General features: G+C 46.1%; 1 protein-coding gene across 1 annotated transcript; it reads right to left on the bottom strand.

The window, feature by feature from the left end:
* Positions 1–430: 430 nt before the first annotated feature.
* C1QL3 (complement C1q like 3) lies at positions 431–9,373 on the bottom strand. Its single transcript, XM_028749919.2, has 2 exons — positions 8,465–9,373; positions 431–1,089 (listed from the first exon to the last, which is right to left on the bottom strand). The coding sequence occupies exons 1-2, from the start codon at positions 9,050–9,052 to the stop codon at positions 910–912; spliced, it is 768 nt and encodes a 255-aa protein (XP_028605752.1). The 5' UTR covers positions 9,053–9,373; the 3' UTR covers positions 431–909.
* Between the last annotated feature and the right edge of the window lie 5,711 nt (positions 9,374–15,084).

Here is a 15,084-nt window from a genome sequence, read left to right as displayed (position 1 = left end):
CTTCTATGGTTTTCTCTCTTTTGCACATTGATTCGGAGCACTGCAAGTGCTTCCATGTGCCTGTGGCCCCTTTGCTTGTGCAGAGACTGCCCATTCACTTCAGTGGAGGCAGCAGAATTATTTGCATAAAGGAGTTTATACACAGATTTGCTCCCTCTCTTGAGATGAATGGGTCAACCCTTGTGGGTGATGCAACTCCTTCTGCATATACTGGAGCTACAAAATGTGTGTAAGAAATCAACGGACTGGAGCAACAGAGAAAAATGGAAAACGAGACACAACTGTGCTACAATCATTTTCAACCCCTGACTTGCACCTATATACAGTTAAATTAGAGCTAAGGCTTGAAGCAGGTTAATTTTCTATTTCTAGGTAGTTAAGGGCATATAAGGACAAGGCAAATGATTCCTTCGGAGGGAATAAGCAAAAATTCAATTACATCTTCTTTTTATTGTAAAATCATTCCTCACCACATACTATGAGTTGGATCCACACGCATCATAGTTAGCAGGTAAGTCACAAGTACCAAAGCTGATGGATGGATAAAAGCAGCAAGATCATAGCACACCAAAAGTATCATATATGCCGAAGAAATAATTCAGTGCTTTAAAGATTTTTTCCCCCTCTATAAAAGTTGTGATCTATATAGGACTTCATTCACATGGACACTAACAACAAGGAGTATTTTGCTTTGGCGATAGTGGATCACACATCTGTTTAACTTGCTTTATATTTTTTTAAAAACACACTCTCTGGGTTGTACAGATGTGAGTCAGGTAGCATTTTGCCCCACGTTAATGAGGTGTCCCTCGGCCAGCATCCTCTGGGTTTCTTGATTCGTCGATTTTGTGTTTTTTGCCACGTGAATCCATCACTTAGAAGAATGTGATTTTGTGTTTCACTTAATTATCAGTCAGCATAAATTATAAATCCAGAAAATGTGCTGTATTTGTTGTTGTTTCCTCCATGTGCTTTCCCTCCATCTAATTTTATGTAGACTTCATCTCCTGGCTCCAAATGTAGAACGACGCTGTTGCTGGCATAGTCGTAGTTTTGGTCTGCATCCTGAGCAATGGCACTAGCTCGCACCTAAATAAAACAAAACACAATGAGAATATGTGGTTTGCAATTATAATACTCGTCAGCTCTGTGGAACGGAAGTGCACAGGTAGCTTGCTCCAATGCTCTTCTTGGTAGAAAAAGGTTTTGCCTTTACCACTGTGGCTACTGACATATCAGAGACTAGCAGAAGAGTCGGCCATAGCAAATTATTTTAAATTACGCCACCCAACATCAGCTTGTTTGACATGACTACCGTCCATCAACATACGCCTGTAACCTTTCGCAAAATCACTTCTAATAACTAGAAACACTATTTTATGTATTTGTTTGCCATATGCATAGCCAGGGCTGGATTTAGGTTTGATGAGGCCCTAAGCTACTGAAGGTAATGGGGCCCTTTCTATGTCCAGCTGTCCTTTGTCAACAACAAATTGTCACTGTTTTTTGTGTTGAATATATGCCGTATGGTAATTTATGGACCTAATAGGTATCTAAAGCCATTTGGACATAACAAAAGGCTAGCAGGCAGGGCCCATTATTTCCATCATAGGAGCCTACACAACACAAAACACTGTTGCTGTATGTAGGTTTTATTTTATTTGCTTTTTTATCTTATATTTTGGAAATGTACATCCAGGTTTTTTTTTCTTTACATTTTTTGGGGGGCCCCCAAGAGAGTGGGGCCCTAAGCTATAGCTTGTTTAGTTTATACGTAAATCCAGCATTGTGCATAGCCCATGCTCTTGGGAGCTCAGGGTAGTGTAGGTGAGGATTACTCTTCTCACGTTAGGATGAGAAACAGACAGGCCCAAGGTCAACCCAAGAATTGTAATGGTGAGTTCAGAACCAGTACAACACTAGTCACTTTACCAGATCAGTGCCCTAGACGTAAGCCAAAATATACAGAATTGTGAAACAAGCAGCGGTAGTTCAGTTATTTAGAGAATGATGCTGAGTTTTGTGAGCCTGGTGTTTTGCCGGTGTGCTTTGCACCTTATTTTCCTTGAACTGTGCCTCCCACTATGCATGACAAATTGCTTCTGACACGAAGGGGAATTTTTCAAAGCAGCTTGTGAACATATGAAATGAAAAAGGAATAAGCTAGCATTCCACTGGGCCAGCACAAGCCCACCTAATGAGCCTAAGCAGAGGAAGGGGGTTGGGGGAGGCAGGAGAATCCAGCCACAGTCTCGATCTCATGTCACATTCAACAGGTATGCATCCGTTGTAACATTGCACTTGACTCCTGTTGGCTTGGCTCGTGATCAGAATCAGGCCCATGGTAGGAAAAAGGATATGAGATTATCATAGAGATGTCAAGAGGGGTAAGTATATAATAAAACCACCCCTTGATGCCTTTGAATCAATGAACTTTACATCATGTTGAAAGCAGAGTTTAAATTGATGTACGAAGAAGACGCAACACAGGAGCAGGAGCAAGCTACAAAATCAACTACCTCCACGTTCACTGAATATATGCAGTTTGAAAGCCATTCAGCAAATTTAACTAATGCAGGGAACATGTACATCACACCAGCTTTTCTGATTTGAGATTATATTTTAAAATCCTGAATTCTTAATTATGCAGTGTCTACAAGCTTAGAGTTGTAAGTGTCTTGGAGTTTTAAAGAATGCCATATTGAATTTTATATAATTAACAAATCTGGCCGCAATCCTAAGCCCACTGAAGTGGAACTGCACGTAGACCAGTTTAACAGAATCGTTTCAGTAGCAAAATATTTAACTATTTATTTGTAGGCGATTTATGTTAGTATAACACATCATCTGCCTTGTTGCCTGTTCTTATTCCACCACAGATATACATGACTGCTGGTGATTTAGTGCTTTTGCAAACCTAAACTAAATAATGCATAACTTGGCATGCAATCTCCTGGATATATTTTTTAAAAAAATCTTTTTGGAATTGAAAAATGTACAGTAAGTAAAAAAATAATAAATACACAGATGCCTTTCAAAAGTATAAATGACAGGTTTTCAAATTAAATTTTCATGTGATATGATCCCACATTAATTCAGAAATGTTAACAATGGATAAGACTTTTCACCATGCTAGATCTCATAAGGTATTAGGAAGCTTAGAAATCACAGAAGCAGGAAAAACCTCCTCTTCTGCATCATATAGCAAGGTTCGGAAAGGCTTAAAAGATTTGTAATTGCTTAACAAATGTTCTAATTTAAGCTGATATACTGTATAATATCCTAGGCAATTCTACTTTGTATCTTCAGAAATATGACACATATATTTAAGTGATCTGCCTTGGCTACTCATAAAGCAAAAACTATCAAATTGTGTATTTCCTAAGGGTTAACGGGTGCTTGGGAGGAGCAGGTGACTTCAGACCATTAATCCCAGAAATCCTAGGAATTACCCTGTTTTGAGATCATTACTGATATTACAAATAGTAAAGAGGAAGAATGGATGATTGGTTTTGTTTGAATTATTATCACAGTTTTTTAAGCTCAACCAATGTCTGCATTTTTTTCAATCGGACTGCTTAAATTATCGCGCAGATTCCATTCATGCACTATTTAAATGCTGCACGTCGAATTTATGTAGCATTTCATGTTACAGTCTGATGAATCCTCCCCACTCCCCCACAAAAAAGCACGAGGTCTATTTTGCTATTGGCTCTAGCATTAAACGTGCTTCATATATCACTATGAACACTATGTAAAGGCAGTGGGCACTCTCCACAGCAATGGACATTGTCTGCACTAAAAGAATTGAAAGATTTATTGATTGAACTCCTAAAAATACTTTGCAGATTGCAGTCATTTTGTGTGCAGCTACAATGCCTTGTGACTTAACCTTGATCCCATACAATGTGTGTGCTACCTTTGCAAGGCTCTGCCTCTTTTGTTGTTGTTTGGCAACCAATGTAATTTCTTTTTAAAGCCTATAAGGACAATCTTAGAAAAAACCCTATGTGTATTGCAGTACACGTTAAAGGTGCCTCAAAATTAAAAACAATTAATGTGTGTGTTACATAAGTTTCACAATGGCTCGCCTCACTGAGTTATACAAGTATACAGGGACATTAAAACTGCAAACAAACCAATTATGTTATAGCTTCAGCACTTCTATATTTAAGCTAACTGTTAAGGAAGGCAATGTGTTACATGGGAGTCCTTGAGATATTCAATAAATGTTGCTCTTGAATGATTCCACCCCCGACCCTGCAAGTCATATTCACTCTCAGTACTCATGCTTTCCTACATTACCATGCTGAATCTATTAACACCCTGCTCTCTTTTTGGCCAGTCCCACCAATATTTTGTATTGAAAGCTCTATTGTCCAAGTTCATTAGCTGCCCGCTTCGTCAGATCAAACAGTCCCCCAAACTAAAGCTACTCACTAATTTGAAAAAAATGTCTTAAGAATTTCTTATGGCTGAATAAATATAAACTGAGTTCAGAGCTGCATGATCAATATTTGTCTATTCTGTTTGTATAGTGACTAAATTAAGCAATTTATAAATGTCTGGAATTATGTACTTAGTCTATCTTCAGGCTTATTTTAATATTTATGATCATAAAAATATGCCATGCACTCTACTGTGTTCTGTTTTTATTTCTATCATGTGTTAATAATGCTTTTTAATAACCAAAATTAAAAAGTTTTTTTTTTCTGAACCAGATGGTTGTACGTGTGAGACATGGCAATTTGCTGTGCTGTATTTAATGTTTAACAATGTGGGCTCATCTCTAAAAGCAATATTTATGGCAGGTGTTTGCTAATTTGATTAATTTCTACTGATGTCCCCATAATTTCATTTTTACAGTGCTTTTGAGAAACCATAAACAAAAGGTTAAGTGGCGTATCAGATTAATATACCAGCCTTTGATGCTTCCATCTGTGATCTGCCGTTTAACACAAAGCTGAAGTGACTGAAAGAGCTCTCATCTGGTTACGGTACACTGGTATTCTCCAGTACCAGTGTTCAGCAATTTCAGCTTCATTATTCTGCCTTTCAGGAAAAAAATCTCTTCAGTCTCAGGCACTTTCTACAAACACGCAGTATCATATTTCAGCTTTTTTGGAACCTTGGTTAGAATACTGTGAAATCATGTTCACTGTGCTACCTACAATTAAGGCTATATAAAGTAATGAATGAAAATAAAAGATTAAAGGTGAACCCCTCATAGTCTGGTGAGTTGCTGCAAACATGAAAACAATGACCAGCAAGCCCTTTGGGGAGAAACGGTGTAATCTATGTTTACTGGACAGTATTTAGCACCCTACTGATATAAAATAACTATTTAGAAGTAAATGTAAAATTCATACTTTCTGATAAAGGTTTGAAAAGCTACCTTATTTCTAAACTTACGACTTGTGATATAGTTTGATCAAACTCCTTTTTTTGTTTTCCCTTTTTTAGGATTAAATGTTTGTGCATACATCTGTAATGTTTATTATACTTTATTTTCACCCATAAACAATCTATTGGACTTCTGCATCAACAAAGTCCTTCTAGGCTCATGTTCTGACTCATTTTATCTTACCCTGTGCCATTATCAATCTTGCTTACAAAGACAATAATTAATGCAAGTGTGTTTGTGTGTGGTATGTATGTCAGATCTCTGGGGGCCACTTTAAAGCCAAAGGAAGCAGGCAGTTGTGCCACCATTTTGACTACTTAAAATGGATTATATATGCCTTTCACGTTATAGAAACGTGTGATCTTTTAATGTTTGGCCTAGTGAAGCCTTGAAGTGTGGCTGGGAAGGGGTGCCAAATTTGGAAGCAAAGCAAAGATGATGTTTTAAAAGCTTTCCTCTTCGCAGACCTTCCTCTTAACCGAGGTTGGAAAGTTCCTTCCCCTATGCGACCCTGTGCGAGTGTAAGCCACGCTGAGCAGCGTAGGACTTGTGGCTGAGTCAATAAAAACGTAGTATTGATAGGGTTGTAATGCGGGAGTTATGTTTAGTGCAGTGCCAGCGGCGTCGTGAATCTTGAACTTATGCCTGTCATTCTAGCATTTACCCTCCTCGTCTCTCCACCTGTCAATGTGGAGTTTGTATACAGTATATAAAAAAAGGTTTTGGTTTAAAAAAACAAACAAACCCTGACCACTCTCCAGGTTATTATCCCTAAAGCCACGAATCTGGGGCGGAAAGTTCCCATTCCCTGGAGCCCAGTCCCTTCTCAGCGCCGGCCATTTTCTTCCTTCCTCGAGGAGGCGTGGGTGGGTCCCCCGAGAGATCCTTTCCAACCTGCTCCGTCGTCGGAGCAGATGGAGAGCCTCCCCTGTCTCGAAAAGGCTCCTTCTTCCCCTGCTCAGGAGCTTCTCCTCACCCCCGGGAAGCCGCCCCTCCACAATCCCCACCCTCTTCCCGCCTTTCTCCCTCCGGCGCCACGAGGAAGGCGCGCAGCAAAAGGCCCGCGCTTTTCCCTCGCCCTCAGGCGACGCGCGGAAGGAAGGAAGGAAGGGCGAGGGGGAGAGGGGAAGAAGCAGTTCTCGACGGGACTGCTTTTCATACCAGTTATTTTTTAAATTTCCATTTAAGAACACACACAAAAAACCGCAAAAACTACGCCTGCGCGCCGCGCGCTCTTTACTTTCTTTCTCCTCGCTTTTTGCAACTTGGCCAGCAAAATCCCCGAGGTGAGTTGTTCTGCCCTTAATGACTGAGCGCGGCTGGATTCGCGCCGCGTCCACCGGGTCCTTGTCAACCCATTTTGTTCTTGCTGTGGCCTCGCTCATTTGTGACTCCGAGAAGGCGGCTGGGGGGGGGGGGGCAGGGAGAGAGAGAGGAGGAGGAGCGTTTATTAAGAGACCCAATTAAAGGAGGCGGGGGGAGGGGGTCTCTCTCTTGCCTCAGAAACGACCACCATGGGGGGGGGGACGGCACACGAGCGGGCTGGGTTTCCACTAGACGCCGCCTTCACACCTCGGGAAGGGAGAGGAGGCGGGTGCCCCAGTGGGGACGCGCCCGCCCCAGATTCCTATTCCCGGATTCCCCCCCCCCCCGGAAGGTCGGGGCTCCTCTTTCGCATGACTCCGTTTCCCTCTCTCTCAGGACTCCTTTCCCTCTCCCCGGCATGAATTGATTGACCCGGCGCCCGCCTGCTTTTTGCGACTCACGGTCCACTGAGCCCCATCAATTAGGCACTTTCACTCTCTGTACTTAATGGGGGGCGGGGCGGAGGGCAATGCGCGCTTTTGCTGCCAAAGGCGGCCAGCCCGCCCTTCTGCACCGGGGGTCCCTCGGGCTCATCCTGCCAACATTTCTGCCCCAGAGGCACCAGCGACTGACTGAACCGCCCCTTCCAACTTAGGCTCGGGTGCCAGACTGCAGCTCCCATCACCTCTGGCCATTGGCCCTGCCAGCTGAGGCTGATGGGAGTTGGAGTTTCACGTCGATGGGGGTCGCAAGCCCCCCATCCTGGGGTTGCCACCAGCCGCAGCTCTTTCATAGGGACTCGCGCCCGACGTCCCGTGGAGCCTCCGCTGTTTTCCCTCGCGGAGGAGGGGAGGAAGGAAAGGCGTCCACGTGGATTTGTCTTGTGGATGGGCACAGGCTCATGGTGCACCGCTTCCTCCCTAATTTAGCCTTTCCTCATAAGAGGAGGGGAAGGCCCTTCCTTGCTATTTATCCAGCCGCAGGGGCTGGGAGAAGGGAGCAGCTCGCGCAACTTAAGTCGCCTCGGGAAACAGCGACGCTTACTCAGTAGCACATACGGAGCTGACGGGCTGCCTCGGGTGTAAGGGCAGCAGGACGCTGCAGCCGATCCCCGTGGCTTTTCCTTGCCATTTCCAGACTTTACTGCCTCCTGGGAGCCTCCCGCAGCTCCTTCTTCCTCGAGCGGGCAGGCTGAGCCCCGGGACCTTTTTAACGATCCCGGGGTTGTCTGTCCGTCTCTCACACACCCTTCCTCACCACGTTCAGGTTCAGCACGTGAACAAGGAAGAGTGTCTTAAAGTATATAAGCAGAGTCCCATCTCTTCACCACTCATAGCTCCTAAAAGTCTCCAAGCTAGTTTGACAAAAGAGATCTCTTAACATTAGGAATTAAGCGCTGGGCACCTCCCCAAATCTCACCATCTCCCCGGCTTTGAGGCTGCCTCTTTTCTACTCACTACCACTTCCAGGCGGCGCTCCTCTGGATTCCTTTGGGTTTGGGGCTGGCAAACTCCCCCCGGGCAGAAATTCAACAAGTGCAGCTTTGGCACAAACGCGCTCTTCTCGCCTTTGCCGCCTCACCTGTTGAATTTCCACCTGGCTGGCCAACCAGGAGAGTCGCGCCAAGTAATAGCAACGCGGGCAAACAACAACAGATGGCAAGCCTGACCTCTTGGGCCTCGATCCGAGCTGCTGCTGCTGCACCCCTAAAGCGGCCTCCCCTCCCTCCCTCTCTTTCTCCCCGCCAGGCCCCACCTGGTTGTTCTTGCACAGATCGGCCCACATGCTGGTGCCGTCGCCGCCGCGCATGAGCACGTGGTAGGTGAAGAAGTAGATGCCGGGGATGGAGCAGGTGAACTTGCCCGTGGTGGGGTCGTAGTGGTTGCCCAGGTTGGTGACGACGTCGTCGAACTTGAGCACCTCGTAGCCCTCGTGCTGCCGCTTGAGGCCGGCGTAGAAGGCGATCTTGGGCACGGTGCTGTAGGTGGCGGCGCTGATGGCCCCGGCCGCGTTCAGGCCCGGCGCCCCGGGCGGGCCCGGCAGGCCCTGGCGCCCGGGCTCTCCCTTTTCCCCCGGCGGGCCCACGGGCCCCGGCGGGCCGGGCTCCCCCGGCGGCCCCCTGGGCCCGGCCTTGCCCGGCCGGCCGGCCTCCCCCTTGGGGCCCTGGATGAAGGTGGGCAGCGACTGCATGAGGCCTCGGTCCGGGGTGGCGGCCGTGCTGGGCGCCTTGGTGCCGCCGTAGGGGTCGCACACCATGCGGCAGGTGCCCAGCATCTCGTAGTGCGCCGACGTCCCCGCCGAGCTGACCAGCACCGGGATGAGGATGACCAGCAGCAGCACCATGACCACCCCCAGCGCTCCGGCCGCGATCAGCCGCCGCCTGCTGCCCACCAGGCGGCTCAGCGCAGGGCGATCCTCTTGCCTGCTTTTGGACAAAATCTTGATGGCGGGACGGGAACCTCCTCGAGCCGAAATCCTCGCGGGGCACCTTCCCCGCGTCCCAGGGGGCTGCTCGCCCTCGTGCTCCTCCTCGCGGCCGGAAGGGCTCCTTCGCCCGATCCCCCAGGCCGAGTCCCGAGAGCCTCGCTCCCCGTCGGGGGCACCTGTGGCTGCCGCCGCCGCCGCCGCCGCCGCCGCCGCTGCTCCCCTCGAGAGGAGCCGCGCACACTTTTATGCTGCTGCTGGCGATCGACTTTTCCCCCCCGCCTGTGCCAGCTCGAATCAAGTTCCCTTCTTTTTCTGCTCCTCCCGGTCGCCTCTCTCGCTGCCTTCCCGCGGGGTTTTTTTTTTTTTTTCCCTTCACCTCTCCCCCTCTCCTTTTTCCAACCCCTTCTTTCCGTCACTCATTCATTCTGTCTCTTCAGCAGTCAGCTGCACCAGCTCGGCGAGGGGAGCGGGATCGGAGATTCCTGGGGAAATCCTGCTCGCGCCACAGCCGAATGGAGAGAGAGAGAGAGAGAGGGGCGCTCCCCGCCGTCCGCCTTGGCCGCCTTCCTAGCTGAAGCTGCCGGGGTCCGCGAGCCGCTCGGTGCCGCTGCCGGGAGCTGCCCACAGGCTGGTCGGAGCGCGCGCAGCCACGACGAGAGGAGGCTGGCAGAGGCGCCGCCGGGGTAATTTATAAGCGCCCGAAAGCGCAGGGGAAAGGGGAGCTGCCTTGGCATCTCATCCCAGCATCTGCTCGGCTCATCCCACTCGCCCAGAGTTTGGCATCTCTCTGACAAGTGTGGGGAAATGTTTTCCTCCCCTCTCTCCCTCCACAACCCCCCTCCCCGTCTTACTTTTTTTTTTTTTTTTTAATTCTCGCTGAGCGGAGAAATTGTGAGCATTTCCCTTGCTGAGCCCTGAGTGATGACAGTTCCCCCACCCCGTTTTATTTTTGGTTTTTTTTTTTTTTTTTGCTGGAGCAGATCAAGGAGGGGGGGAGAGAGAGATCTACTTAGCACCTTTTGGATAACCTTCAGATCACTGATCCAGAATGTAAAGGTCACCCACACTTCTTGTTGGATAGTTCCCCCAGCGGTCTCTGTCTGTCATGTGAAATATCACTTTTAATACAAGGGCAGTGTATTACAGTTCACCCAGCAAAAAGCCATTTGGAAACAGCATCCGCTCCAACCACTGCCATGCACTGTGTTGGACATTTTTCCTAGTTTAAATCTGCATCTACCTAAAACACATGGAAGAAATACCCTCTGTCTGTTTCTCAGGAAATTAAATGTGGAACTATGGTAGTATGTAGGATACAAAGGACTTTCCCCTGCTCTTTGGCCAGACACTGCATTATTATTATTATTATTAGTCATCTGTTAACAATATTTCCTTAGGCAACACTGTAAATATCTTTATAATAGTGCTCCTTTAAATATATCAGGCTAGGAGACCCTCCAGCAAAGGCAATATACATCAAAGACAAGGAAGAAGTTTCTGTGCCAACTCTGAGCACGTTTTCCCAAAGAGAGGAAGTGTATGCTCAACTGACTTCTCCTTTCTTAAACTGCCTTCCATCCCTTCCTCCCCACTGGAGATGGGGTGAATGTCATTCTCCAGCAAGGTGACTAAGCCACCAGCTTTCCATAATTTGAACTGGTAGTTCTCTGCAACAGATATCAAGCTAGTACCATTTCCCTTCCAAGCACAAGGCAGAACAGGGCTGCCTTAAACAAATAGGCCAAATTGATTCCTAAATCATACTTCTGCATTCAGGAGCAATTGGACGTCAATCAAATGCAGGTGACATTTGCCTGTCAATACAGGGATGATGGCTGAACGAGTGTGACTTATTACGGCGGGGCAAGAATCTGAAATGAGCGAAAGCAGCAAATAAGCAAATAACACCATCCCCGGTGAGTGTTGATCAGAAAGCTGTGATCTTGTCTGGGGCTTGCATGGCACGAATCTCTTCTTTATAATACCGCCCCCCCCGCCCCCCGTGGACTCCCGTTCTTTTTCTTCTGTTCCGTAACACAATAAGGTCAAAGAAGCAGCCAGTGGGGAAACAAAGATCCATCGATTCTTCCTTTTAAGTAGAAATGTCAGCGGCTCCTTGCACTCTTCCCTAAGAGAATCAAAAAGCAAAGACAGTGTGGCCACACCATGCCACAGATGGACCAGCCCAGCTCCTTATCTCCACAGCGTGCTGCTGATAAAAGCCTCAGCTTTTGGCATTTGTAAATATTCCCAACGCCGCCCCTTTTTCTGATTTTTGTCAGAGCTCAACCTTTAATAAAGTTGTTATCTCGCAAAGACACAATCCGGTTGCCAGATCCCTTTGCTTCAAGCTCCCAGGCCATCCTGTGAAAGGCTTTCTTCTTCTTCTTCTTTTTAACGGGCGTCTGTCTTGTTTATGCTACATCAGCTTCTCCCCAAAGGAAGGTTTTCTTTGTAAAGAGAGAGAAAGATGGAAAAGTCAGAAGTGCAACCAGTTTTTTGTATTCCTTGCATCAACATTAAGTTTTCAGAGCATCATATTTAGCTATAAAAAGTATGCACAATCTATCATTAAATATTATTATTGCAGTCATATCCTACCTTTCCTTCAAGGAGCTCAAGGGGGTGAACATGCCCCCCCACTCCAGCTTGTCCTCACAACAACCCTGTGTAGGTAGGGCTGAATGGGGATTGCACTAGTCCAGCACTCTGACCACTACACCACACTGCTACTGACAAAATCATTCCTCAAATGTGGATCATTATGTAGCCAAAACATAAGGGGGAAGTGTCAGCAGGCTGAGAGAACCTCCAAGTTGCAGAAGTACCAAAAAAGAAAAGGGGGGGGGGGAGAGAATAGGGAATAAACTCTAAGGGGCAAGGTGGGGGGAAACAGCATGTTCAATGATGATTGGATATTTACTGACTTTTAAAGATGAAAAAAATGCAGAAGAGAAAGGCAAATAAGGTGTGGCTTCCTGACTGGTGGAACATCGGAGAGAACTCTGCACTGCACTGTTTTGTTGGATGGCTGGGTACCCCAATTGGGGCCATTCTGAGAAACAGGAATGATGATTAGAATATAGCTCAGTTGGTAGAGCATGAGACTCATAGAGTCATGGGTTCAAGCCCCACGTTGGACAAAAGATTCCAGTATTGCAGGGAGTTGAGCTAATTCTATGATTCTAATCTATTTGTGCAGTGTGATTAGAATATCCACATGCTGGGTGAATCCCAAGGTTTGCAGAAGTAGAAACAATTTTTTTTAAGGGAAGCACCCCCCCCCCAATCAAAATGTGGACTAAGCATGATCAGTAGATACCTGAGATGCCAGGGGGGGGGGGGGAGAAAAGGCAAATGATGGGGGAGGGAAATGGAACGGAGTATTCCAGGAAAGGGTGCAGTTGACTAGCTGTAATTTTGAATAGGAGCACTAGTCTGCCCTGAAACTTTTTGTTGCAGATCTCATTTGCCTTTTTTTTTAGTTTCAAGATCTGTATTTACGTTGAAATGGGTCCAAATATATGTCCATGTTATTCGTGCCAGGGTCAGGGATGGCTCTACAATTAGACAGAGCCAGGCAGCTGCGCCAGGAAACAGATGTTGTGGAGTCAGGAGCAGCAGTTCCTTGCCAGGAGATAGAACTGTATGTTCCACAGCAGGCACCCCCAAACTCGGCCCTCCAGATGTTTTGGGACTATAGCTCCCATCATCCCTAACTAACAGGTCAGGGATGATGGAAATTGTAGTCCCAAAACATCTGGAGGGCCGAGTTTGGGGATGCCTGTTCCACAGGGACTGCCTCAGCTAGCCTGGTGCAGAGGAAGGTGCTGTCCCACTGCCAGTGCTGAACTAAAATCCAGCAGTCAGCCCTGTTGGTTTTTATTTGTGGGGTGGAGAGAATCTTGTCCACTTCAGGAAACAAAGTCTCTTTGGCCATCTCTGCTCAAGGAGCCTGAGCAGCTCAAGGTGCGCATACATGCACACACACACTCTGATCCATTGCACTAATCTAAGTTCAGAGTGCAGCAGCTCTAGGCAAACAAGCCATCCTGCTGTGCTACCCTCAAGTTAATCCTGTTTTATGTATTTAGTTGATTAAGACAAATGGAAAAATTCTAGGCTCTAATTCAACATGCTTGTAAAGAATGTGGCCCCCAAGGATAGGGAAATGTTTCTGATACTTCTATTGCTAAGATATACAGTGGTACCTCGGGTTAAGTACTTAATTCATTCCAGAGGTCTGTTCTTAACCTGAAACTATTCTTAACCTGAAGCACCACTTTAGCTAATGGGGCCCCCTGCTGCTGCCGCACTGCGGGAGCACAATTTCTGTTCTCATCCTGAAGCAAAGTTCTTAACCCAAGGTACTATTTCTGGGTTAGCGGAGTCTGTAACCTGAAGCGTATGTAACCCAAGGTACCACTGTACAATGTTAGAGAAGTGTGGTTGCAGGATGAATTGGACTATGCCTGAGTATCTAAGGGCAGCTTTTTCTCCTGCAAGTGAGCACAGCCTCTTCCCACTTTCAAGGGGTTTTTGATGGACAGGCAGATATTTCACCATTTCAAATGCTGATTCTGCAGTTCTCAGTCTGTCCTCTCCTCCATGCTTCACACACGATGTCCATGTCTTCACACACACTTCAGATACTATGCTCACTTCAGATAGTGCTGCTCATGCCTTTGTGCAACCAAATATTCATTTGGTATCATGAAAAAAGCATAATTTATTGTTGAAAAGTTGCAGGAACAGCCTCTAAACCACCAACAGGAAGCAAGTTGACCTGGAGAAACAAGTACTCACCTTTGGAAGATTTAGCATAGAATGCATACTGCACCCTAGGATATAAGTTGGGGTTTACTGGGCTTAATAAAAATGTTTGGGAGCCACTTTTCACAAGATAAACCACTCAGCACATGAAGATGAATCAGTCATGTGCAAAGTTAGTATTCTCCTCTTACTGCAGCTAGTATTCTCTTACTGCTTCATTCAAAATAATAATATCTGAATAGGTGTTGCAAAAAATGGATGCCATCAGAACAACAAACTTGATGTCATTGCTTTGCCATGGAGTATATTTGATGGCTACAGGCATTCATAAAATTGTTCTGCTACAGGTACTAAATACATACCGGTACTTCCATTCTAAATTCAGAGTCCTCTTTGAAGCGCACATGTGGCACTCTTTGCAACTCCCTCTTGCTTTTTCCTCTGATCTCATCTCTACAGTCACCTTTGATATCCATAATCTTTGATAAAAAGCTTCATTTATTAAGAAGTATTTGACACAGTGGGGGGCGGGTTGCATCCTTTTCAAAGGCCTTTTGCTTTTTTAACTTTGGATATGCTAAAAGAGCTCAGCATGTGTAACCCAAGTTTCTTTGCAGAGCTTGCTGTAAAATGGTTGGGTGGAAATGATCACAAACCATTGTTTTAGGAATACTTTTGCTCTTATAAATAGCATTATTTCCCTCCTCTGTCTTCCCCTTCCACTACTGTCCTCTTGACTCCGTTCTCTCTCTCTCTCCACTGCCACGTTGATCTTCCAACCAGTTGTACATATTTACAATTCTAGTCCTTTTTCAGTTCTTTCCCTTTAAAGTTTGCCCTTGTTACAGCTATCACCAAAATAAAAACAATGTATGATCCCTTGTGCTTATCCGACCAGCTCTCTCTTTTTTGGCCAAAGGTTTTTTGTTTGTTTGTTTGTTTTAAGAATACACCTCCAATTTATTCAGAGTGAGGACAGTTTCACATTTGTACTTTTGAGACCCTTGTGTGATTTGTATCCAGTTTTAAATGTTGTTAATATAGAGTAGATAGAGAGAGAGAGGGATTCAAATGTATGTTTAATCTTTTTTTGGAAACCGCCCAGAGTGGCTGGGAAGACCCAGCCAGATGGGTAGGGTAGAAATTCATCATCATCAAACACAATATATATTCTA

Source organism: Podarcis muralis, chromosome 12 (assembly GCF_964188315.1).
Source record: "Podarcis muralis chromosome 12, rPodMur119.hap1.1, whole genome shotgun sequence".
Classification (NCBI taxonomy): Eukaryota; Metazoa; Chordata; class Lepidosauria; order Squamata; family Lacertidae; genus Podarcis; species Podarcis muralis.
The sequence above is the reverse complement of the archived record's forward strand: the minus strand, read 5'-3'. Positions and strand labels throughout refer to the sequence as shown.